Raw genomic sequence first — 25755 nt, forward strand, 5'->3', positions numbered from 1 at the left:
TAAGAAAGCCTATATGTGAAGATGAAACATGTCATGATATTAAGTAGACCTTACTAATTATAAAGGAAATTAGACTCTGTATTCTCCTGATAGATATCCTGACAGATAATTAACACACTAAGGAGCAGGCAACCTCCCATTCTCTAAAGATGAATCATGCCATTATCAAAGAACAGTATAACCCTGATTTTCCTTATGTGGGTTACTTCTCATACTTTGTGTTATTTTACAGGTTTTATAGATCCACGTTTTCTTGCTAAATTTAGAATAGACTTGTAACACGTGTTCCAAGGCAGTTAAGAAGAAGCACATACTGAGTGTCCTAGCCAGAATCTTCAGCAAGCCCACCCCGTATACCTCATATCAGGTGTCTGGGAGAAATGTTTCAGTGGGTAAAATGCTTACTGTCAAAATATGAGGCTCTGAGCTCAGTACCTTCTATTTATAAAGCCAGTACTGTGCAGGGGTGGGGGACTCATGAGAATCTTGGGACCTTACTATTTGACTGGTCCATCAAAGAAATTCATTGGTAGATCATTTCTCAAAATTTATATGAGGTGGGGAGTGGTAGAGAAAACCCTCTGCATGTTTTTCTGTAGATACCTGAATCTGTCTTATACCAATACCAGCACACACCCACATACATATAAACCAGCAAAACATAAAGAAAAAAGGAACCAGGGACTAACAGAAATAAATCTGACACCTAGCTGTGATACTGCTCTTGGGAAGGGGCAAGGATGAAATTGATAAAGCAGAAGACTTAGGACTTAAGTCTTTTGCAGATTTGTCACAGATTGTGACATGTAGGTATAGATCTGGTGCTTCCTGACAGCTAGTGAGTAAATGCAAAGAGTAAAAGGACACTGTAGTGGCACAAGATGAGGTGAGAGGACCCTCTGCTCACTATAATTGCTGCCTCTATAACAATTATGTGCTTGTATGTTTGTGTGTATGTGTGTATCTGTGTTTGACACTTGTGTATGTTTTCTTGAGTGTGAGCACTTGTGTATTTATGAATGAATGTTTGTGTCTTATCTATGTGTGTATTTCTGTGTATAGGCATATACATGCAAGTATGGATTATGTATGTGTATGTGTGGTAATGTATGTTTGTGTGTGCATATATGTATATGTATGGTTGTTTGTATGTGAGTATGCTTGTGTGTCTGTGTATATGATTGTGTTTGAGTCTCTGCCTGTAGGTGTGTGTACATTCACAATGCTACTTTATTGTCTTGGGGAAAATGTTCTGTATATAAAGTGCTTATCTTAAAACCATGCTGACCTGCGTTTCATCCCCAGAACCTACATAAAATGACTATGTGGAGAGACACCTGATCCCAGTGTTCGGAAAGCAGAGTCAGGAGGATGACTGCGGCTGTTGTGCAGCTGGCCTAGCTGAATGGTGTCTTTAGGGATTCAAGTTGAGAGATCTCAACTCAAAGATCTGAGTAGAAACCTATTGAAGAACAGTCTCTGAAGTTGACCTCTGACCTCCACAGACACAGGTTTGAGAATGGCACACATCTACCTCTCCTACAAACAGCGCACATGAGAATGACATGCATTCAGTTCTTTCATATTCAACAACACATATCTCTTTCACACATAAAAAGTCAGTCAGAAGGACTTAGCTTCCAGCCTTCCATTTTCCTCCAGTTTTGTCTCCACTACTTAATGTTAAGTATTATGAAACAAGAAGATAAATCATGGAGTTTTATAATAAACTGAATAACAGCAGAATATATTAACTTACATATGTAACTGCCCAGATTGTATATTTGAAGAATACAATTCTCATTTTAATATATGAGTTGCAATATATTTTCTAGAAAATTAGTCTTTTCATTCTATGGTAAAAATATATATAACAATTCATAACAGAAAATAAATTCTATTGTTCTTTCAGGTTGGAGAAAACCTTAAAAACAAAGCATTTAAATTATTTGATTTTAGGAAAATTAACTGGGACACAATGAGAGTTAATTCTGAGGAAGAAAATTGGAGGCAATGATTTTAAGTGATTCATATAGTGTCTTAAGATAATTTTAAACACCTCGCTAGGTGTTCAAAGAAGAGTTCTGCACATGTTTAGCAGAACAGGCCAAGAAAAAGTTAACATACAAAGGCGAAAATCCAGCAATTTGTTCATAGAACAAATGATTATTCAAACAACAGGACAGGAAGAGTTGCCCTATGCCCATCTCCAAGGACAGCCCTCCACAGGAGAAATGTCCTGTATGCTTCAAGATGCATTTAACAATGCAGCAAATTCCTCAGTTAAAAGAATTTAAAAATGATTCAAACTGTCTGATCTCCAAGAGACCACTGTGGTGCCTGTTAGCATATGGCAGCCTGACCTCGTAGGTCTCGTCATACCTGTGGCTCCTCTTTGCTAGGCTCATGCCCACCTCTCCAGCCTGGGACTCTTTTCTTCCCCTGCTCCTGGTCCCTATACAAACCTGCCACTTTGGTCATGTGCTCTGCTGGTCTGCCATACACTCATTTGGTTTTTGCATTTCTACTGGTACCCCCTTCTGTCCCTCTTTCCTCTCTTTATCTCTGCCCCCTCCCACCTTTCTCTCTCCACTCACGGCTGGTTCATTCTGTGAGCTATATTTAGAGTGTTATTTTCTCTCCTTTCTTTGGACTCTTCCAGATGCCTCCTGCTATACGATTTCTTGTATCTGTAATAAAACCATCTCCTAAACCATACCTAGAAGTGATCATGTCCTCATTTCATGTGCATAGGTAAGGAGCATACAGTCCCAATATCCTCATCATGTGGCAGTGATTCTGACATCACAGTTACCTACTGAGATAAAATAAAATGTCCCCTCACCCTACTGAACAAAACGCTTCTCTGTGGTGTACTTACAAATACCCGTTCTCTCCACTCCAGTCTGTCTCAGGAAAAGATCTAGGCATCTAAGTTTTCAGCAAGAGCCTCCCCATTGTGATTTTTTTTTCTTAAATTCAGAAACATTATTTGGGATAAATAACAGGGTTTAAATTGCAAAGAACCACATAACATAAAAATATAAAGGTATAAAGTATTAATTGACTAACTGATCATTTCATTGTTCCACATTTATTCTATTTGTATGTGTGTGCATGTGTCTGAGTCCATGGCTGCTGGTGCCTGCAGAGGCCTGAAGTGAGGTATCACATTCCCCTGGAATTAAGTTGTAGAAGGTTGTCAACTACCCAGCATGAGTGCTAAGAAGTTACCCATGATCCTCTTTACCCTGGTAAGTCTCTTAAGTGCTCAGCTCTCTCTCCAGTCCTAACTTCATCACTCCTTGTTGACTTATGGATAGAGGTCATCACTGTATTCAAATCTTAAAATATCTTCTACTTTTAGTCCTTTTCCAGTCATCTCCCCAGAGAGTACCACAGATCACTGTCCCATTTTGGTAAGTGCTGAAGCATCTACTGATTACTACCTTTTGTTTTGGTGAACTTCCTGAAACACACAAGCTTCAGTGTTTAGAGACACTACTGTTAATTGTATCTTCTGCCAGCTGAAGGTTCTCCTGAAAGAGTTTGGTGCTTCCCATACCCTGACCTGGAGTGTTTGTCCACTTGAGAAAAGAGAAAACTTTCAAGTGAAACCAACCCTAGTACTTTTGATTCAAAACTAGATTCTGATACTGCCTGAGAAAAAAACAAATAAAACCCCTAGATCTCTACAGAAAAATGCTTTTAAATGACTGATGTGAATACTTTATAAGATTCTAGATTATTAAAAGATGTTGATGTTTAAAAATAATTTTAGCAATTCTGAGTATATTTCATATGGGGCTTCATATTTTCCATTTTTATTTATTTATTGATTTTTAATTTGTTTTTCTTGTTGACTACGTTTATATATTTATATTTCTGTTTTTATTTGCTATTCTCTGTATTTATATTTCAGGTAATTATATTCAGGTTTTTGGAGTTATCAAGGCCTCTCATGTGTTCATGGTTTTCTCTTTCTTTAAGTTCGGGAAGTTTTCTTCTATAATTTTGTTGAAGATATTTACTGGCTCTTTTAGTTGGGAGTCTTCACTTCTCTACACCTAATGTCCTTAGGTTGGTCTTCTCGTTGTGTCCTAGATTTCCTAATGTTTTGGGTTAGGAGCTTTTTAATTTTTACATTTTCTCTGACTGTTGTGTCAATGCTTTCTGTTATCTTCTGTCCCTGAGATTCTCTCTTCCATCTCTTGTGTTCTGTTGGTGATGCTTGTGTCTATTACTCCTGACCTCTTTCCTAGGTTTTCTATCTCTGGGGTTGTCTCTCTCTCTCTCTCTCTCTCTCTCTCTCTCTCTCTCTCTCTCTCTCTCTCTCTGTGTGTGTGTGTGTGTGTGTGTGTGTGTGTTTTAATTGTTTCCATTTCGGTTTTTAGATCCTGGATGGTTTTCTTCAATTCCTTCATCTGTTTGCTTGTTTTTCCTGTGTTTCTCTAAAGGCTTGTACTTGTTTTTTTTGTTTTATTTTTTGTTTTCGTTTTGATTTTTTGGGGGGGTTGGTTTTTTTTTTTTTGTTTTGTTTTTTGTTTTTTGTTTTTTGTTCTCCTGTATTTCTTTAAGGGAATTATTCATGTGCTTCTTGAGGCCTTCTATCATCTTCATGAGGCACAATTTTAAGTTCAAATCTTATTTCTTTGGTGGGTTAGGATATATACTACTTGTGGTGGGAGAGCTGGGTTACAGTGTTGCCAGTTGCTTAGATTCTTGTGCTTGCCTCTTGCCATCTTTTTATCTTTGATGTTTGTAGATCTTATCTCCGAATGAGGCTTGTCTTTCCTGTGTGTTTGTGGACCATAGGCTCCAAAGGGAGATTGGCCCTGGGTGTTCAGCCCTCTATGGGCAGGCTGTGATTTCCAATGGTGATGGGCTGGCTCTAGCTGTTGGTGCAGACAGAGGCCTGAAGGGCACAGTCCCAAGGAGTAGCGTGATACCTGCACCCTGAGAGTTCCTGGAGGTTTCTCCCCAGATAATCAGTGGAGAGAGGTAGTGAGAGCTCATCTGTAGGCTCAGTAGGGAAAACGGTTCTGAGTTCTCAGTTTTCTACAGGCAGATCTTGAGTCCTGATGGCAGTGTGTCTGATTTGCCAGTGACTCTGAACCCAGGTTGTGGCTTGACCAGCCCTATGTATTTATGTTATCCCCCTTCTTGGTGTTCCCTCTGGAACCTCCCTATCCCATTCCTCCTTCCCCGCTTCTATGAGGGCATTCCCTCTCTCCCCCACACCCACCTCACAACCCTGGTATTCCTTTCAACTGGGGAGTTAGGTTCTTACAGAACCAAGTGCCTCTTCATCTTGATGCATGGCAATGCTGCCTTCTGCTACAGTTTTTATAGCCACCTACATGATTTACACTAGTTCCTGACCTCAGTAACATGCAGTGAGATGTAAGTTAGTAAACCTAGATTCATGTAGCGGGTCTTCTAATAATGCTATTTCAATTTTAATAAAATGGTAAAGTATGACTTTTAGCAGGACTCTTTGTCATAATTATTGAAATTGCTTGGGCAGAGGAAGCTATATGGCAGCAAAGGAGAGTCATCTTACAGGTTAAGATGTTTGTCACTGATTACTTTGCAAAGCTTGCTCACAGGAAGATTTAACAAACTTTCACAGCATTTAGGGGGTGTTTGACTCTCTGGATGGAATCCATGGGCCTTTACTTTACACACCTGCATTTTTGTAGATAATATTAAGCCCAAGACAGATGAAGCTTAATGTGGACAGAAGTAAGGAAATGCTTTTATAATAAAAACCAGACTGCTTGTTACAGAATAGATTTTATTCCTGTGTGGATATGTGATAGTAGGCAAATCATTAAAATATCTGCGGGCAAGGGCTAGAGGTTCACAGATCATCACAAAGTGGGGACAACGTCTGAGAGCTGGGGAGCACTTTAGAACTGAAGCAAGTGAAGTGATTACCCTTCACCCCCAAGTCCCTGCCCACGAGTGCTACTGTCTGCCCACTCCACTCCCAAAGGTGGACATATTGGGTTTCCACAGATGAGTCTGAATTTGCACAACAAGCTGTATAAACAGCACAATTCCTAGAACACAAAAGCCCCATTAGGATGGCATATCACTACTGTGTCCATGTCCCTACTAACAAATGGCTGAGGGGGTTCCTGTGAAACTACAAACATTCTCTGCAGCCTGTCACGTGCCTGCCATAGGTACTTAGCTTGTAGTAATGCATTTAATGCTCCCAGTTCTTTCTGCAGCAGATAATAAATATTAACCCCTTGTTCAGGAGGATACACTGAAGCTTAAGTGGGTTAGGTCTCAAACCTAACACAAAGTAAGTAAGATCCACATTAATTACGATGAGTCAGAACTACCCAATTTCTGAGTTCAGTTGTGATGCCATTCTCAAGAATAAACTTTCTTGGTTGTTGGTCAAAGACACAGGTAGTTTCTTGGAATCGTACCTATGTTTTTTCCTGTGTGGCTTTTATTAATGTAGCAGTGCCTTGGAGAATGAGTTTAGGCAGAGATAGTAAGAAGATTAGTGTATGGGTGACTAGGTAATGTATGGAGAAGTGGTTGGAGGAAAAGATGGGGGTGTGTTTGCAAACATGGACCTCACAAAGCCAGCCCAACCTTGTTCACTTGTGAGGATGACAAAGAAGAATTCTAATCAACACACACAGATGGGCTGATTTAGAAGCAGACTTAGAAGAGAGAGTGAAAGGCACAGATAAACTTATACAGGACAATGTGTTATTGGGCAAGTCAAGACATATTTTTTTCTTTAGACATGGCCTACCATAAAGCTAAGGGTGATGAAAGTAGAGAACACACTGACACTTGACTAAGTTATGTTTTCTTGATTTTGAGAATACATTGAGTGGCTTGCTAAATCTGAGTGCCAGATAGGAGGGCATTAAATGGAAAGAGGGATGGGGCAGAGATGATTCTTAAGAAATCTTAACACAGAAAAGCAGGTGAGAAAGGTTAACAGGTGTGTTCTCCATGTGGGGATGTCACACATCTCCCAGCATGCATTTCCTTTTCAGAGCTAAGAAAAAATATAAAGCTATGGATTTCCACTCACACTTAGAATTCCAGAACTCAAGAAGCTGAGGCACAATGAGTACCATAAGTTCAGGGCCATCCTGGGTTTTAAAGTGAGCTAGGCAAGTTTCTACGAGACACAGACACACAGACACACACACACACACACACACACAGAGAGAGAGAGAGAGAGAGAGAGAGAGAGAGAGAAGGAGAGGGGGGAAGAAGAGAAGAGAGATCCCATCTATTAAAACACTTATGTATATATTCAGTATTATTCTACCATTATAAATGATTCACAATGTTTCTAAATTATTCTTTGAATTATAATGATTGGCTTTCATATAGAAAATTAGGGAAAAGAATATGCTACATATATATTTTGTAAGTTTATCTCACTTGTAAGCACTTAATAAGTAATTCTTCAAAGTTTCTGAGACAGACTGCAAGTTAATAAGATGTTATATATTGATTTTTATGAAAAATATGTATCTCTATGGTTAGAAGTTTAAATTACTTTTAAGATTGCTCAGAAAAATTGATTAACTAGAATGATTAATTGCCTAGAACATCTGCACAAATGCAGGACTCACCCCATTCAAAATCATCAGTGACTTCCTGATTCACTTCATATCGGGATGATAGAGTTGAGATACACAGTAGGAAAATAAATAAAATATTAGTTAAAGACAAATAAGATTATACATTACTGTGGAGATGATGTAAAGCTTCAGTATTGTTTGGCTTCATGGCTAAGATGTGTGTAGCAAGACAGAAATATTCTCTTAAGATTTGTCATGTTCCCTTGCAACTATCTGTAAAGTAAGGGTTCTCATTAAAGAACAGGGAATGGAAAATATGGGTTGCATTTAATAGAGGACATTAGATACTCAGGGAACAGGAGAGGGAGAGGGAGAGGGAGAGGGAGTAGAGAGGAGAGGAGAGGAGAGGAGGGGAGAGGGGAGTAGAGGAGAGGAGAGGAGAGGAGAGGAGAGGAGGGGAGAGGAGAGGGGAGGGGAGGGGAGGGGAGGGGAGGGAAGGGGAGGGGAGAGGAGAAGAGGATGGGGGAAGAGGGGTGGAGTGGGAGGGGAGAGGGAGAATTTGTCTTATGTATAATGCTTAGAAATCAAAGTGCCTTTGTCACATCCCACTACCCACTATCAAACAAAATTCTACTGTTCTATCCTCACAAACCTTCCTTCTCTCATAGGGGTGTTTGTGCTACAGGGAGGCTCATAAGATATTTTAAAGTAATGTTTCCACTTATAATCCTTAATCACATAGGAAAAATATGGGAACAATGCAACCACCACCAAGAGTGCCCAAGTCCTATTGTCTTCTGCCGGCCCTACTGCGTGCACACACAAGTAGGTTTCAGGCTCCACTGCTCTTCTAAACCCAGATGTAAACTGATGGAGTGATTCTTGGATTATGCAATTAGCTAATTCTGTAGGTAATTTCCTTGTTGAGAAACTGTTTACCCTAAAATGTAAACATGTCTATGCATACATTGTCAACGGATGATTTTGTCTGTGGTTCATTAACAATAAAACTAAATAAACAAAGCCACAAATCTCCACAACACTAACCAGTGCATCTATAGTGCAGGCTTTCTAATTTGTTCCTCAGGTGGAAACTGAGGAATCCTCAAATGTCAGCTGGTTTCTCTCCACCCATTCCAAATGCACTCTCCCTCTCCTCTTGTCACTAATGTGGTCATTTTGATTCCCTTATGCTATCTTACTCCTGCGATGAATGGGGACCAAAACATAGTTTCCGTATGCTGCCCTGTCCTGTCCTGTCCTCTCCACTCCTCTCCTCCCCCCTTCTCCTCTGTTCTCCCTTCTCCTCTGTCCTCTCCTCTCCTCTGTCCTCTCCTCTCTTCTGTTGTCCCATTGTCCCCTCTGCTTTCCTCTCCTCTCTTCCCCCTCCTCTGCTCTCCCCTCTCCTTTGTCCTCTCCTCTCCTCTGTCCTCTCCTCTCTTCTGTTGTCCCATTGTCTCCTCTGCTTTCCTCTCCTCTCTTCCCCTCTCCCCTCACCTGCCCTCTCCTCTGTCTGCCCCACTTTTTTGTCCACTCCCCTCTTCTATTTTTCTTCCCACCAATTTTCTTTTTCTTCTTTTCAACATGTCTTTGTGTGCCCTGGATCTCATCAATGCAGGAGGTTGTGAGAAGTTGCTTTAGGAAGCACATGGGTATTAAAGAGGAGAATTCTGTTTGAATAGAAAATGAGTGTTCTAGTCTTACACAAAAAAAACTTGGTAAAGAAATATAGCTTTCCATATCTTCTCAGAGAACCAAAGTTATCATCACAAATCAATGACACTTGCTTCCCTAAGAAATGGATGTGGATATTTTATATCATGATAACAACAACACATTCCTTTTAGTTAATACTTACTCAAACGTGTTTATCTTTTCTATATTAACACCTCAATGGTTTTAAAAGAAAAAAGTGAAGAATGTCAGTGTGTGTGTTCTGTGTATTTGTTCTCTCTCTCTCTCTCTCTCTCTCTCTCTCTCTCTCTCTCTCTCTCTCTGTGTGTGTGTGTGTGTGTGTGTGTGTGTATCTGTGTATGGGTATATGTACTTGAATTAACTTACCCAAGGCAGCCAGAGGAGAGATGTAGATTTTGTATTGAATTGTGAATTGTGGAGCTCCCAATGTGAATGCAGACAACTCAGTTTGGATCAGTTTCAAGAGTAGTACATGCTCTTAATCAGTACCAATGTCTCTATAACATTCAACGGTTTGTCTCTCATACAGTAAACATGTAGTTTGAAAACACAGTTTAAAGCAAGACTTCCTATTCGTGGTGGGAATTGTTGTGAGAGCAGACACTATGACCTTGGAAGACAGATACATGCAACCCAGGGGGAGAGGATCCTGTGCTAGGAAATGACAGAGGTGTTTGAGGGAGAGACGGTAGAATGAAAAGTGGACAGAGAGAAATGTTGTTAGAATGGGTGTCTAGGTGACGGTTATGAAGAGGAAAAATGTTTGATTCATTATCCTCTAAACCATATAGAAAATATAATCATATTAATAGACATATTTGCCTGTTTAATTTAGACATGGGTGAGACAGGCCTCATCAGGATGCTGGGTGTTGAGCCAGGGGCTTGGCTTCATGTGTAATGTGTGTTGGAAGTGAGGTTATAATGTCCTTTTTTTGTACAAGGTCAACTACTATGTTCTTTTACTCCCTTTCCTCTCAGTGCCCAGTGCAATATCTGCTCCTAAGAGATTCACTGTCCACATAAACAGGACATGAAAGCTTTGATCAGTTTCCTGAGCTTGCAACTTCAAAGCAAGTGTTCACATGGCACAAGCGCGTAGTCACTCTAAGGAAGTGAAGATAGAAACAGTGGTGCATCCTTCAAGACTACCGTTCTGGGATGCCCTCAGTGTGCTCTCTGATCACCTGGAGCTCATCCTATATGGTTCTGATTATGCTAGGTCTGGATTTCTATAGACATACTTATCTGTATAATGCAGTAGCATTTTCCCCATTCCATCCTCTACTACTCTGCCGTCTCACTACCTACCCAGAACTAATGCAGTTATAATACCTCTAAGCAAATATCACTTCAAATTTTGCTTTAGAACAAACTCAAGCTAACACAATGCATTTTCTATCCAACAGTTTATTAAGTAAAATTTTACTTGAACTAGAAAGGAAAAGCTTCTGGTACCTTTGCATCCTTTATTATATTTAGAACACTTTTTTTTTTTCTCCAGAAAAGTGTACATTTTCAATGTTCTTAAAATGACTTTTATAGGTAACTCTGTGGTCACAGCAGCTTAAATATAATTTTTCATATTCAAACCCCCACAGTGGCATTTGCCAAGCTTGCAAAAAGACTGAATATAAACGCTGTCTCTGCACTGAGAGGTTTAAACGCTTCTTCTACACTAAGAGGATGGAGACCCAGTGGGAATTGCAGCTGACTGTGGTGTCACCAATGAATTCTTCCGTGATCTGACTCTATTTTTATTTTCAGTCTATGCATTTGCCCCCATGCATGAGGGCAAACTTTTAGGAATATAGCCTCTATGCAAAAATACTTCTCAAGTGGTCAAGAACAATCAATTCATGATAAGAGAGCTTTTTAATTGAAGCATTTTTTTAATAATAATTGGTTTTCATTTTTATATCCTCTTGATATTAAATTGTAACCACTGGATAACTTCTGCAAGCTTTAATCACAGGTGTTAACTTAGAATTTTATTTCAAACTATGCTTTAAAAGCTTCAATGTGGGTGAACATGGGTGTAGAGTTCTCCTTTTGCTCGCTGGTAGAGCTGTTGCCTGTGAGGTGTTTGGATGTGAAGGTGATGTTTGTGAGGTGAGGATCTCACGAAGTGGATACATAGGCACCAGAAGAAGACTCATTCCTCTGAACCCACCATTCATGTGAAAGAACTGCGTTCCATGTTACTTGTTACTCAAAGTCTTTGTGTTTAGAGAATGTAATTGGATCCCAGAATTATTCCATGAAACTATTTGATAAATGTATCTACAATCTCATCCTTAGTTCCAATTCATATGTGTATGCGTATGTATATGTGTTTATATATGAGGTTCAATTAATTTGTGAGTACCTGCTGTCTTATAGGCCCAAAGGAGGCAGTTGATTGCCTGACAATTGTTGGTTTTGCTGTAGCTGCTGCTGTCATTGTCTCTGCTTCTTTTGAACACATGGATTTCAGCTTTCTGTGACCCTTCCGTCTTATTTTAGTGCTTTATTTACCTCTTAGTCCCTTAGCTTTCATGTTTCCTTTATAGGGCAGAGCTATATCAACATGGCTGCTTGGTTGTGGTACTCTGCCCTAGTTTGGATTTCTCAGAGTTTTCTTACAGGAAGGTACTAGGAGGGAAAGAGGTGACAGATTCAAAAGCCACCATTACTCTGTGTACTGAATCTTAAAGATAAATGTACAGATTTTTAAGCATTTGGCGCACACCGGTAGAATTTGCTGAAGGAGGCAGAGGCAGGAGGATCACGAGTTCGAGGCCAGCCTGTGTACTGAATCTTAACGAACACTTCTCTTCCTAGCTGCCTCGTTCCCCACTCTTACTCTTCGTTTGGTATCTCCTTGTGTTCTCTTCAACATTTTTCTAATATTTCCAGTTTACATTTTTTTTAAGCAAGTCGATCATTCAGAGCTTAATTTGAACCTCACTTTTTTCTTCTTGAGTGCTTGTTTACCATAGCAGTAGTTCTATTTTTGTGCACACTGTAATGCTATTTTAATACCTGAACATTGTTATGTAAACTAGTAGTTCCTTTGGTAAAGCAGACATTTAAGAAACACTGCAAAGATATTTACCTCCTACTGAAACTCTTGTTTTTTTTTTTATCATCTTTACACTTACTTTTTATGAGTTTAAATTTGCTCATTGGCAGTTTTATGCATGTATACAGTGTGTGATCATTCACACGCTCGTGTTTCCTATCATCTTTCTCCCATCTCTTTTAATTATCAATTCCCCCTGCAAGTCTTCTTCTTATATTTCTATCTTTGTGGGTATGTGTATGTTTGTGTTGCACTGAATTTAACAAGGGCCACGAGAACATACAGCTTATTGGGGGTGAAAGGCATCAGCGATCTTACCTAATTTTCAACCCTAAGAACCACAGTACAAGTGGGGCAGACAAAATGTCTCTATTGGGGAAATAGCAGCATGAGAATGGTGGGGGTAACAGAGTCATCTCTGGGTGGGTTTGAAATTTGCTCTAGATTATGAACTCGTGCCTGGGGCTGTCAACCCAGTCAAAATCTTGTGGTTGACTAGTAAGTTTCCCTAGGGGAAAACTTACTACTGTTTTTAATTTAAACTGACATGGTTGTTTAATTGCTACTGTCTAAATTGGTGTGGCTGTCTAATTGCTACAGACAAATGCAACTCCCAGCCCTAATCATAGCAGCATCCCTCCACAGTGAATAGCAGTAGATAGACTCACTGCTGCTTATGGTGATAACAAGTGATGGTTACCTGCTCAGGACAGGTAGACCACCTAGAGGATCATGGGTTGATAAGCAAGAGGGTGGAAAGAATGTGACTGCCAGAAGATGAGGGGGAGGCTCTCTAAAGGTTATGTTCTGAGTACAACACAATAGTTCAGTTATGAACACACAGAAGCTCTGCTTTCCTAACTGAGCTTGTCAAACATCAATCATGGCTCAAGAGGGGGGTCATACAGCTCGACTTTGTTAAAGTGCTGGCTACTGCTGGAGTCTGTAGACAGGAACTCAGTGTCTGTGTCTTCAGTCGTGTACCCATGGGTATTCTCACTACCAGCTCCCAGTGCCTAGTGGTAAAGTTTGTTTCTAAAGGGAACATTTTAAGGATATATATCTCAAATCATCTTAATTACCTATAATAACATAATACCCAATTATGCAATATAGCTATAGTAATGGTTCTTAAATGCCTGATGTATAGCTTTCAAAGTTAGTTATTAAGAAACATAGAAAACTTGGCCACAATGGTTAAAGACAACAACAAGTAGCTTCTTACTGAAATTTGAGTTTATGTTCTTATTTTTTACCTCTACATCTGTGACATTATCTATGTGACCTCTGGTTTATCAACCATATGATATTAGGCTTTTTATGACTTTGGCATATATTTCAGTAGTAATGTACTTTGTAGAGTTGTTAATATTAAATACAGCATGTGTGTGTATGTGTGTGTGTGTATGTGTGTGTGTGTACACATATGTTGACTTCCTGAATTTTAAATTGCTATATATTCTATAATTTATATATTACATGCATGTAAGCAAATGCTTACAGTAGAATGTAACTCAAACAATATAACCCCACAGGTTTCTTAGTTAAGACTTTATTGCTGTGAACTTATGCATGACCACAGTAATTTTTATAAAAGGAAGTATTCCTTGGGAGATTGATTATACTTTCAGAGGTTTCATCCTCTGAAATTATAATTATGCATGATGTTGGAGCAGTAGCTCAGAGCTAAATTTTTGATCTGAGAGAGAGAAGGGGGGAGGGGGTAAGGGGAGAAGGGGACAGGAGGGAGAGGGAGTCTTAGCCTGACATTGGATTTTGAACTTCAAAGACCACCCTTAGTGACACATCTCCAATAAGACCAGATCTCCCAATTTTTGTAAACCTCTCAAATAGTCCTACTCTTTGGGAAACCAGCATTCAAATATGTGATCCTGTAAGAGGCATTATCATTGAAATCACTACAAATATTGTATTTTTAAAAAAATAAATTTAAAAACAGGTGTCTCTAAACACTTGACAGATGGAAGCAAGAAGACTTTACAGCTAGCTTAAGCTACACAAGACTGTCTTGTAGAAAAAAGCATACCGAAGAACTATAAAAAGTCGTGAAATATACTTTTTAATACTTTAGAATCAATCAGAATTCTCATTCTCCTGTTCTTTTCTTAATAATGCCTTCACAGATAATTTTTGTTGCATGGCAGAGCAATCTGCATATCATATTTCAATGGCAATAGAGTTCTTGACTTTTTTAATGCAATGCCTAACTGGAAATATCTATAAATACAAATGAGGTGTTTAAATGTGAAAATCCTGTGGATAGATTGAAATCCCTATAATTATACATTATTACACCTGCCTGGGCTGCACTGAATAGTTAAAGTTATAACTCTTCTTATTGGAAAAGTAATAATAATTAGAATTGTACAAGAAAATAGTAAAAGCTTAATACTCAATTTGAAGGCAGATGAGCAAAAAATGCAATGAAAACTGAGTCCATAGAACTCATACAGTTAATACACATATGCTTCAGACAGACACTAAGGACAAAAGAAAGAAAGGTGGACATCATGTGGCTCTTCTTTCCAGGTGCTCATTATAATAATTAATTACGTTGCATTATGATCAGTATTTGTTGGGTGTGAATCATTCCTTTCCAATATTACCATTATACTCATGCCTGTGTATGTACATGTATGTATGTGTGTGCATGTATATGCATGTGAGAGAGAGAGCATCTGTGCATGTGTTTGTACATGTGTGTGTGCATGTGTCTTCTTCAACCAGTCTCTACCTATATTCTGAGGCAGTCTTCACTTTACCTGGCTCACTGGTTTGGTAGGCTGCCTAGCATTCTCCAGATATGCTCTTGTCTCTGCATCCTGGAGTTGTCATTACCGGACATCTGTGCCTGGATTTATGCAATGGTCCTTAGGATTTGAATTGATGTCATGAATCACAGCAAACATTTTACCAACTGTACAGTTTCCCATCACTCACGTCAACATTTTCATTCTGCAGCATACACAAACTCAGATTAAAGAGATGCATTTATAATAGAGTAGATGTCTTTTAGTTGATTTGTATTAGGTCAAGTTCTTAGAAGAGCAGCAATGATACATCTCGATTTTTGCGTATGAAATGCTCATCATTTAAGTCTGTAACTCACCATCATTTCTCAGTGTGAGTGGAGTTGGAGGACTGAGCACACGAGCATTCGTCACAGCATTTTTCACCAGACAAATGTAGCTGCCAACATCTGATGTTTGCACTTTAGAAATATAGAGGTTGCCTGTCTCTTGGGAAATGAACCGCCGGCTGTCCTCTGCCACGAAGGATGGGAACTCATTGAAGACCCAGCTATAGATGATCTCTGAAAACACACAGAATGTAGTTGTTGAATAATAGAGATCACTTAACTGGCAGACGAAGCTCAAACAGCAAGGGCTTTGCTAAACATTCTTTGAATCAAAGACCACACATACTTGATCTCAAATCATTTTTATATATTCTATTCAGAGCAAAGCTCTGGTTTGTAGCTGTGGGAAGAGCTCACAGACTTCTTGATGCTCTGCCTTTATTCCCTTTTCCTTCCATTCTGAGCTGGGTTTGATATTCGGTACTGTCAGAACTAACAGGAAAGTTGAAAGTTAAAGAGATTATATCTTGTTCTTCTACATCAACTTAATGGGTTAATTTTTCCAAAATCTATAAAACAATATAGAGAGATGGCAGCATAATCTGCAAATAAAAACACAGAAGATGTGAACTTAATCCTACTGATTTATGCAAACTTCTCCAGTTAGGAAATAGCTGGACTTCAGTTTTTACTTATTTGTTCATCAAATATTGACTGTGGATCACCTCAGCCAGACATCATTTCAAAGAAAAAAGAAAAAAATATTCTAAATGTTTTCATGAAGCTATCCATGTAATGAGTAAAAGCAAAGGATATATGGACAATGGAGTAATAATTACTAAATGGGAAGAAATCGGGAAAGGAAAAAAACCAAAATACCTTAACTGAGCTAGTGAGCAGTAGGGCTGAAACATGACAAGAGATATTTTAAACAATTTCTCCAGCTCCAGAGTTAAGAGAGGGAAATGGGACAGATTAATACTAGGAGAAGAGCAAGCAGGGGACTAAAATCACAGCTATGGGAAGCTGGCTTTAAGTCGTTATAAAAGACACTGCGTTTGAGTAATGGTGGTGGTGATGAGGAGCCAGGGACCAGTGACTGTCAAAACCATGGTAGAAGAGGGCAGGGAAGGAGAGATGCTCCACAAGTAACAGCACTTGCTGCTCCCACACTGACCCAAATAGGCTCCTCGTATACATCAGGTGGCTCATACCTCCCTGGAATTCAGGCTCCAGGGGATCTCCCATCCTCCTGAACACAGACAGAGTCCTAAACATAATCAAATTCAATTAAAATATCATGGAAGAATTTAAAAAGTTGATCATGATAAACAGAGGAAGACAAAGATTAAGGTTTTGTGTTCAAGTTACTGAACAATTAGGAATATGTGTGTGGGGGGGTTGTGTGTGTGTGTATAGAGAGAGAAAAAACATAAAAATGGTGAAATCAGAGCTTTAATCATGACACCTCAAACTGATATAATGTCAGTTATGATTTGAATTTGAAGTCAAAGCCACTGAAAACTCAACTGGCTTTAAACTCATGCATATTATAACTTAAAGAACAGATTCAACAATCTCCTATTTGCAAAGTTGCAACTTAACTAAGTTTTTGAATGCTGCCACATATGATTATAATCTACTACTGAAAGTGGGAAGATTCACTTTATACTGGGATTCTTCTCAATCCTTTGCACTCTCTGTCTCCTATCTTGGATTGTTAAAAGTTAAAAGTCTCTCTCTCTCTCTCTCTCTCTCTCTCTCTCTCTCTCTCTCTCTCTTTCTCTCTCTCTCTCTCTCCTCTCATTCTTTTTTACTAACTTTAAAATGAGGAGCCTGATCTTGAGCCAATATTTTCAGATGCTCAAGTACAACACAACTCCCAAGCAATCCATAGGACATGGTCTAGGTAAAAAGACAAATACTACTCTACTGCTAAAAGGATGTTGCAATAAAGCAATGCCCAATGGCTATCCATGTAGATCTGAATCTTGTTCAGTCATCACCAGAGAAGATTCTCCCTGTAGTAGATGGCAGCAAATACTAAAACCCACAACTAGAAAATGTACAGAGTGAAAGACATTTGAAGTCTCTGTCTTAAGTGGGATGTATTCACCTAATCCCTTCCCTTAATGCTCAAGGAACTCTGCAGAAGAGGAGACAGAAAGACTGTAAGAGTCAAAGGTGACACCAAGAGACCAGAGCCTCCCAGACAGAGCAGGACTGACATGCATATAAACACAGGGAAGCTGTGGTGGCAGAAAAGATCACCAGGGGCCCAAGCCACATGGTGTCTATGTGCTGACAGAGAAAATGGAATGAACACAAGACCCCACCCTATGTGCAAATTTAAGGACAGGCTGTATTTGCAGCAGTAAAAAATAGTGAAGAACAAATGCAGTGGTATCTTTGGAGTTTGTCTCTTCTGCTTTACATGTTCTATGCTTATATTTTATTGTTTTTATCATTTTCTATGTGTGAACATGGGTCTTAGCATCCATGATTCTTGTGCTTTTTCTTTTTCTCTTTTTCTGTTTGTTTATTTTGTCCTATTTTGATTTGTTTTTATCATATTCATTATATCATTATTCATAGTTTAATAATAATGTTTATAATAATAGCTACTATTATTAACTGTTTTCAGCTGCTTCTATGTATTCCAATAAGACAGAAGAAGGAAAGGTATGCCATGATTACAGAATGCAGGAAAGTGAGGCAAATCTGGGAAAAGTTTGGGGAGAGTAACCATAATCAGAATATATTGTATGAGAAACTTCTGTTTTAATTAAAAAGAGTAAATGATTAGAAATAACTTAGTGAACTGAAAACAATTAGGCACGTGGAGCATAAGTGAATTATGCACTTTGCTAATTAGATTCCAAATACAAGGACCTCTCCTGTCTGCCAACATGCTCCTTCTAACTTCATTTGTTATTCGCACATAATTTACAGAAATTTAATATTTCACACCTATACATTTTACAGGAGGTTGCTGACATTTTCTTAAGTTTTTGGTACAACTTGGAATATTAAAAGAGTAATGAGCAAGTAAAAGCTGATTAAAGAATTACAATTTCTTATATTAATAGTGTTTGTTGAGTCAATGATTTATGAAATATTTCAAGGCCAGGACAATTGTACATAAAGTTGGCTCTTTATACATCTCACAATTAAATGGGAATTCCAGGGCTCAAAAATGCTGATTTCATTCATTTCATTTTCAAGTTAAGTTATTGTTTTCAAATGGCCAAGTGGTTCACAATGCCACTGATGAGAAGGAAAGCAGTATAATAACTCATCTAGCACCTGAAACTGGGTTACATTTTATGTCTGTACCAATGGGGAAATATCAAGTGGGGTCAAGCATCTTAAGATCTCTGTTTACCTTCTCTGTTAAGTCTTATATTATCTGTTAAAATTTATTAAAATCCTCTTCAAGCTTTACTTTAACAATAAAGAGGAATACAGTGACTTTGAGGATAATGTTACAGTGTGTGTGAGGACTATTTGAAATAACTCAGAGACATTAGGAAATGTAATTGTTTCTATGGCTTTAGTCTTTATTTTGCTATTTTGTAATGTATTAACTGTTCCTGGCTCTTAAAAATACTCTAATACTTATTTATTTATTAAATGGTAACATTTTGGCTTCACATTTAGTTTCAGAAGATATTGATACTACCTGGCAAGCTATGATTTTTTTATATTCAACAACGTATTTTTCAAAAAATAGTAAAACTCTCTCCTGAATATTCAAAACTAAGTGGTAAGAAAAATTATCTAATAAATCCATGATCTTCATTTCTTGCTGTTCTTTTAGGCTGAACTCAAAGTTATTCTAGTTTCTGTTCTTTTAGGTTGAACTCAAAGTTATTCTAGTTTCTTGGGAGTCTAACGCATCCAGATACTGGCTTGATGCATGTATTTTAATTCAACCTCTGCTCTCTAACAAACCAAATGCATCTCCTTAATACTGACATACAATCAAGATGCAAGCCTCTATTCTTTAAGAGCACACTACCTGATGAGTGGGTACTAGCCACAGAAAGCACTGCACACCCAAGAAACAATTCACAGACCTTATGAAGCCCAAAAGGAAGGAAGGCCAAAATGGGAATGCCTCCATTCTTCTTAGAAGGGAGAACAAAACAACCACAGGAGGAAATACAAGGTCGAATAGGAACAGGGATTGAAGAGAAGATCATTCAGAGTCAGCCCCACCCAGGGATTCCCCCCCCCCATATGCAGCCACCAAACCCAAGCACTATTGCTGATGCAAAGAAGTACTTGCTGGCAGGAACCAGATAAAAATGCCTCCCCAGGGGCTCTGCCAGAGTCATACAGATGCAGGTGAGCATTCGCCCACCTAGGCAGCGAACTGAACATGGAGACCCCAATGAAAGTGCTAAAGAAAGGACTAAAGGAGCTGAAGGGTTGCAAGATCATGGGCAGAACATTATCAACCAACAAAAGCCTTCACAACTCCCATGGACTAAAACACCAACCATTTAGCACACATGGAGAGACCTATGGCACCAGGTGCATATGTAGCGGAAGATAGCAGTGACTGGCATCAGTGTAAGAAGAGGTTTGGTCCAAGGAAGGCACATTTTCCTAATGTGGGGAAATGCCAAGGCACTGGGGTGGAGAGGGTGGTTAGAAGCAAGTGCACCTTCCTGAAGACAAGTGGAGGAGGAGGGGAATGGGAGCTGGGTAAGGAAAGGGAGTAGCTTTTCAAATGTAAATACAGAGAGTATCTAATAAAATATAAAATAAAGTAGGTGTCCTTGATATTAAACACACACAAGCACACACACACACACACACACACACACACTCACTCACACACACACACACACACACACACACACACACACATCTTCATAGTAAAATCGTCAAACAACTGAGATCTCAAAGGAACATTTGAACATGATAAAGCTATTTATCTTAATGTTCTTAAAGTTAACAACTCACTCTCCCTAGAGTCTTAAAGAAGACTGTTGTCAACAACTGTTGTTTCTGTGAGATCTCTCAATTTCAGAAGTCCAGTCTGAACTCCCAGACATCTAATTTGGAAAGAAAATAAAATTCTCTTTGGATATAGATAATGTATTTTTTTTTTAAGAAATGTTTCCTCTAAATTTTACTCCAAACCCTGTTAGACTAAATTAGTTCAGCATTGCAACATACTCATTATAAATTGTTTGAAACACCATCTAAGATTTTAATATCATTTACAAGAGCCACCAAAATGAAATACCCAGGAATACGTGTACAGTATGTAGTGAAAAAGAAAACTCTGCTCTAAGAATTATGACACTGATGATGTCAAGAAATGGAAGTGCATCCCACATCCTTGGGTTGGGAGGATCTACATTGATGGAACTCAATATTACCCAATGTGACCTAAAGTCAGCACAAAATCAGTACTGATGGCATTTATCAGAGATTTAAATTTGCATATTTGACTACTAAAACCCCAGTGAATATCCAAACCCACCTTGAATTAAAAGAACCAAATGATCTATTGTAGATCTGATTTTTAAATGCAAGAGAAATACATACCTAAAAGATAATCTTTACCTCAGTACACGTACTGATGAGTGAAATCACACCAGGAAGCTATACATAAATGAACATTTATAGCCCACTGACAACCGAGATTCTAAGGAAAGACACCAAGGAAGAACAGGTCTTTCGTTTGTTTGGTTTTTGGTTTTTTTTGGTAAACAGCATTGGGAATGATTTGTATTCATGTGCAGGACACAGTAAATAAAGCTCTATCACCTGTTATCAAAAGAAAAAAAAAAAAGAAAGAAAAAGAAAAAACAAAGCCACAAGATAACTAGAGCCTTGGCTGAGTCTACAAAGGTCCACTGAAGCGCCGCTAACATGCCTTCAAAGTTGAAGTGCACTTTTCACTTGTTTTGAGACTATTCTGCCAAGGACAGGACATAAACACAACAATAGATACAAGGGAATATATCAGAACAAAACTTTCTGTGTCATTAAGTATATAATAAAATGAACTTATGCCCACCTTATAAAATGAAGAAATATTTGCAAACTATACATTTTATAAGGTATTTATTCCCATAATATATAAAGAATTAAAAACCCTTATAAACAAAACATATAAACAATGATTACGTGAGCTGTAGAAATCAGCAAATGTTTATTAAAACAAGATTTCAGGCCAATTAGCAACAAAGAACAAGTTCTTGGATCTGGAGTGATTTATGAGATTGAGGTTCAATTCTCAACAGCCACACCATAGCTCATAGCCATCCAGCAGACCCGATTACACTTTCCTGCTTTCTGTGCGTACTGTAAGCACATGGTACTGCTCAGGCTTTGGAAATAGAAAAGTGAGCTTCTACATCTACTGCTGGAAATGAGAACTCCACCAAACAGGGAAAACTGAATGGCAGCATCTCAAAGCAGTAGCAACTAGAATGATAATAAGTTCTTACAAACCCATAAGCCAGAGGTTAAAATGACGAGAAGAGAAACCTCCCATTCACAGAAGCACAATTTAGTGCAGAAGAGAGATGGATAAATCTTAAGCATTCATCAAGTGATAATGGACAAAGATAGAGTGTGAATTTAGAATGGAATACCATTGAGCCAATGACTGTGATAACGTTCTGCTGTCCTTAGTGACATGGATAAGACAGGAGGTCACTGTGTTAAGTGAAACAAAGCAGGCACAGAAAGCCCAGCACATGTTCACGACTTCAATTTGTGGAACCTAAACCAGGAGAGCTAGAAGTTGAGGTCATTACTGGAGGTGAGGAAAAGCAGTATGAAGTGGAAGTCTGGCATGATGGAAACAGACACCGCAAAGCAGATTTCCTCCTGTGCTCCTGCACCCCACACTGATGACAAATGTTACTTCAATGTAGTATTAAAAATCTAAGAAAATTCTGCACTGGAGATGGCTCTTAATGCTCAAAACCAACAATCCTGAAAACTCAGGTTTGATTCTTAACATCCACATGGAAGCTCAAACCATTTGCAACTCTTGTTCTAGAAGATCTAATAACTGTTCTGCCCCCCACCAACACTAGTCTTGAAAGTAGTACACAGACATGCATTTTGCTGTAGACTTAAATGTTCTTACATTCTAAATATTAGTTAAAACAAACTTACCTTAATTGACTTCATACCTATCTTGGACAAAACCTTGTCCTGGTCATATATTGCCATTTGACCAAATATATGGGGATTTTCTTTTCTTTTATGAGTTTCCAATCAATAATAAGTTAACAATCCAATGCAGAAACACCAATTTCATGAAAACAATACTCTTAAAAGTTATTCTTTTAACTTTATTGTTTTGCACCTAACTATTCCATTATCACAATTAACTGGGATTAAAACTAAATTTAGAGGTACATCAGAATTTTCATCTCTTAAATTTGATGGTGGTGAAAATGCAGACAGACTTGGCTTGGCTTGTAGCCGAAGGTCCAGGTTTATAATTTCACACACAACAAACCTGCAATACTTTTCTGCAATATATTCTGTGTCAAAGCTGATGATCTTCAGTTCTCTGACAAATAAGAATCGTGACTTAAATGACAAATCTCCAAATACAAGGGGTATGTAAACAGGCATTCCCAAAGAGACGAGGATGCTCATTTCTCACATATTAGAATTATGATATTAGAACAGCCATAGTGCCATTGATGGGAAAATGTATGAGTGGAGAATGGAAGCTCCAGGCCTTGAAAACAATCTCAAAGAGCAACTGAACAAGATTCACTTCTGCATTCTCTAATATAGCTGCAATTTGGGAAACAGCTGTTCCTCCTAACAATGTATGTAAAACGAAAAGCTTTTCGTCAAAGAATTTAGAAAGATCACAATGCAAACATCATCAGTAAAGTTCACTGGCCCAAGTGATAACTGCACTCTCTCCAGGGACCAGTTTCTTTATCCCTGTCAGCCATTGGATGAGAGATTAGAACATCAGTAACCTCTTTATTTTTATGTTCTCTTTCACTTCAGTGTGTATGTGAAATTTCAGCTAATAATATATATCAACAAAAGGGTTTGTCTTTCTGGTCACTTTTCTGCTTCTTACTGTCACACGAGCTTCAGTGATATTTGTCAAATAACTAGAACTTGGTTTACTCCAAGTATAACTTTTAGTTCCTAATGATATAATTTCAAAAACTTCTGTATTTTTCATTACTTTTTACTGATTTACTGAAGTATGAAGTATGAGCAGTTTGATATTCACTAATTATAACATTTATGTTAATTCCATTATTCAGTTTGACAACCTCTCCTTGTAATGATTTAATTAACTGAAGATACTTGAAAAAGATAATAGAATAAGTTAGGGGCAAAAAGATAAGTTAAAGAAATATTTCTAGGATTGTTTTCTGTCATGGATTTGATATTCGCAACTTAATTTTTGGCTTAATAATATCACAAAATAAACTGCAGAAGATTTTTCAGTATTCCTTGCAAGTGAACCTAAGTCCAGGAATTAATCAGAATTGAAAGAATAGTATTGTGACAGGCCTTGGTATTTAAAAATCATTATATGTAATCTTTATACACCAAAACCAGTTTGACTATTTCCATGTTACTTTTTTTACATGTACTTTATGCTCATTGTAACTAGTAAGACTTCAATGCATACTATCAAACCGTTAAAAAAATCAAGTAGTGACAAAAATATATTCATATAGTTTTATGTAAAAATGCTTTTAAAATCTGTATAATTATCTCTGTTTTTTAAAATAAAGTTGTTTAATTAAAAGAAAGAAAAAAATAGTACTTTAAACTACATGCATATGATTATATGTACATGTTTACAATGCATGAAGAATCAAGAAGGAGATATCGGATTTTCTGGAAGTAGAATTAAAGACAGCTGTCAGCGGCTTAATGTGAACACAGAAAACAGAGCTCCAGTCTTGTGCTAGGGCACTGCATGCTCCTAACCACTGAGCCACCCCTTTAGAAGCACCTATCTTATTTTTGATGTGTGTCATTGCTGTAAAGAATCTCACTGTTAGATATACCTGGTGCTCCTGAAAAAAATCAAATCTCACTCTTCATTTTTCAACAATATTTTCTCAAATAGAAGGTATATTCTATAGCTGAAAAATAAATATTCACAAAATATATAAATAGCTATATTGAACCATAATAATACACTTCTAAAAATTTAAGCACAAATGTGAGTTGGATTATATATTTTAACTTCCATTTTCATTCCAAAGGTATTCAGGTATTCATAGAAATGATTTGTTCCACCAAGTAAGTTATATGGATTCTTTTTTTAAAAAAGAACATCAACAACTTTATTATTTTTTATTTATATTTATTTATTTATTTTTAAAACTTTCTTTTAAAAAACAAAGATTAAAAAAACAATTTTTTTAAACATTTTTAGATGAAAGTATACAAATACAATTGTGTCAGTGCTTGGCTTTTTTTTTTCTTTTTTTTAAGGTTTAATACTCTGCATTAAGGTCTTACTAGTTACAATGAGCAAAAAGTACATGTAAAACAGGATGTAACCCAGAATTAGTCAATGTTTTCTTGGTGTGTAAAGATTGAGCATGACTTTTTTTTTGTTGTTGTTGTTTTGATTTGTTTTGTTTTATTTTTTTCTTGAACTTGACACAGTCTGTGAGTTGTTTCTGGGGCAGTCCGAGCCTTTGGAGTTAGCATCCCACTATCAGTGACTGCATATCATGTCTGTTCTTTTCTGACTGGGTTATCTTACTTAGGAAGATATTCTCTAGATGCAACCATTTTCTTAAGAATTTGGTTATGTCATTGTTTCTGATAGCTGAGGAGTACTCAATTGTGTAAATGTACCACAATTTTTTATCCATTCATCTACTGAAGGACATCGGGGTTCTTTCCAGCTTCTGGCTATTATAAATAGAGCTGCTATGAACATTGTGGTGCATGTTTCTTTGTTGTATATTGGAGTGTCTCTGGGGTATATGCCCAGAAGTGGAATAGCTGGATCTTCAGGTAGTACTATGTAAAATTTTCTGAGGAATCTCCAGACTGATTTCCAGAGTGGTTGTATCAGTTTACAACTCCACCAACAGTGGAGAAGTGTTCCTCTTTCTCCACAACCTCGCCAGCATCTTTTGTCATCTGAGTTTTGGATCTTGGCCAATCTGACTGGTGTGAGGTAGACTCTCAGGGTTGTTTTGATTTGCATTTCCCTGATGGCTAAGGATCTCAAGCACTTCCTTAGATGTTTCTCAGCCATTCAATATTCCTCAATTGAGAACATTTTGTTTAGCTCTGTACCCCATTTTTAAGAGGGTTGTTTGATTC

The 25755-nt window shown here is 37.9% G+C and overlaps 1 protein-coding gene across 2 annotated transcripts in view; it reads right to left on the reverse strand.

Annotated features, from left to right (window-relative positions):
• CNTN5 (contactin 5) overlaps positions 1 to 25755 on the reverse strand; it is a gene marked incomplete at its 5' end in the record, with an annotated part of 653203 nt that overhangs the window by 333258 nt on the left and 294190 nt on the right. For both annotated transcript variants that reach the window (XM_080930109.1, XM_080930108.1), the window contains one exon: positions 15463 to 15666. In XM_080930109.1, coding sequence (XP_080786235.1) covers positions 15463 to 15666 — 204 coding nt within the window. The remainder of the gene's footprint in view (positions 1 to 15462; positions 15667 to 25755) is intronic.

The sequence above is a fragment of the Micromys minutus genome, assembly GCF_963924665.1.
Source record: "Micromys minutus genome assembly, chromosome: 16".
Classification (NCBI taxonomy): Eukaryota; Metazoa; Chordata; class Mammalia; order Rodentia; family Muridae; genus Micromys; species Micromys minutus.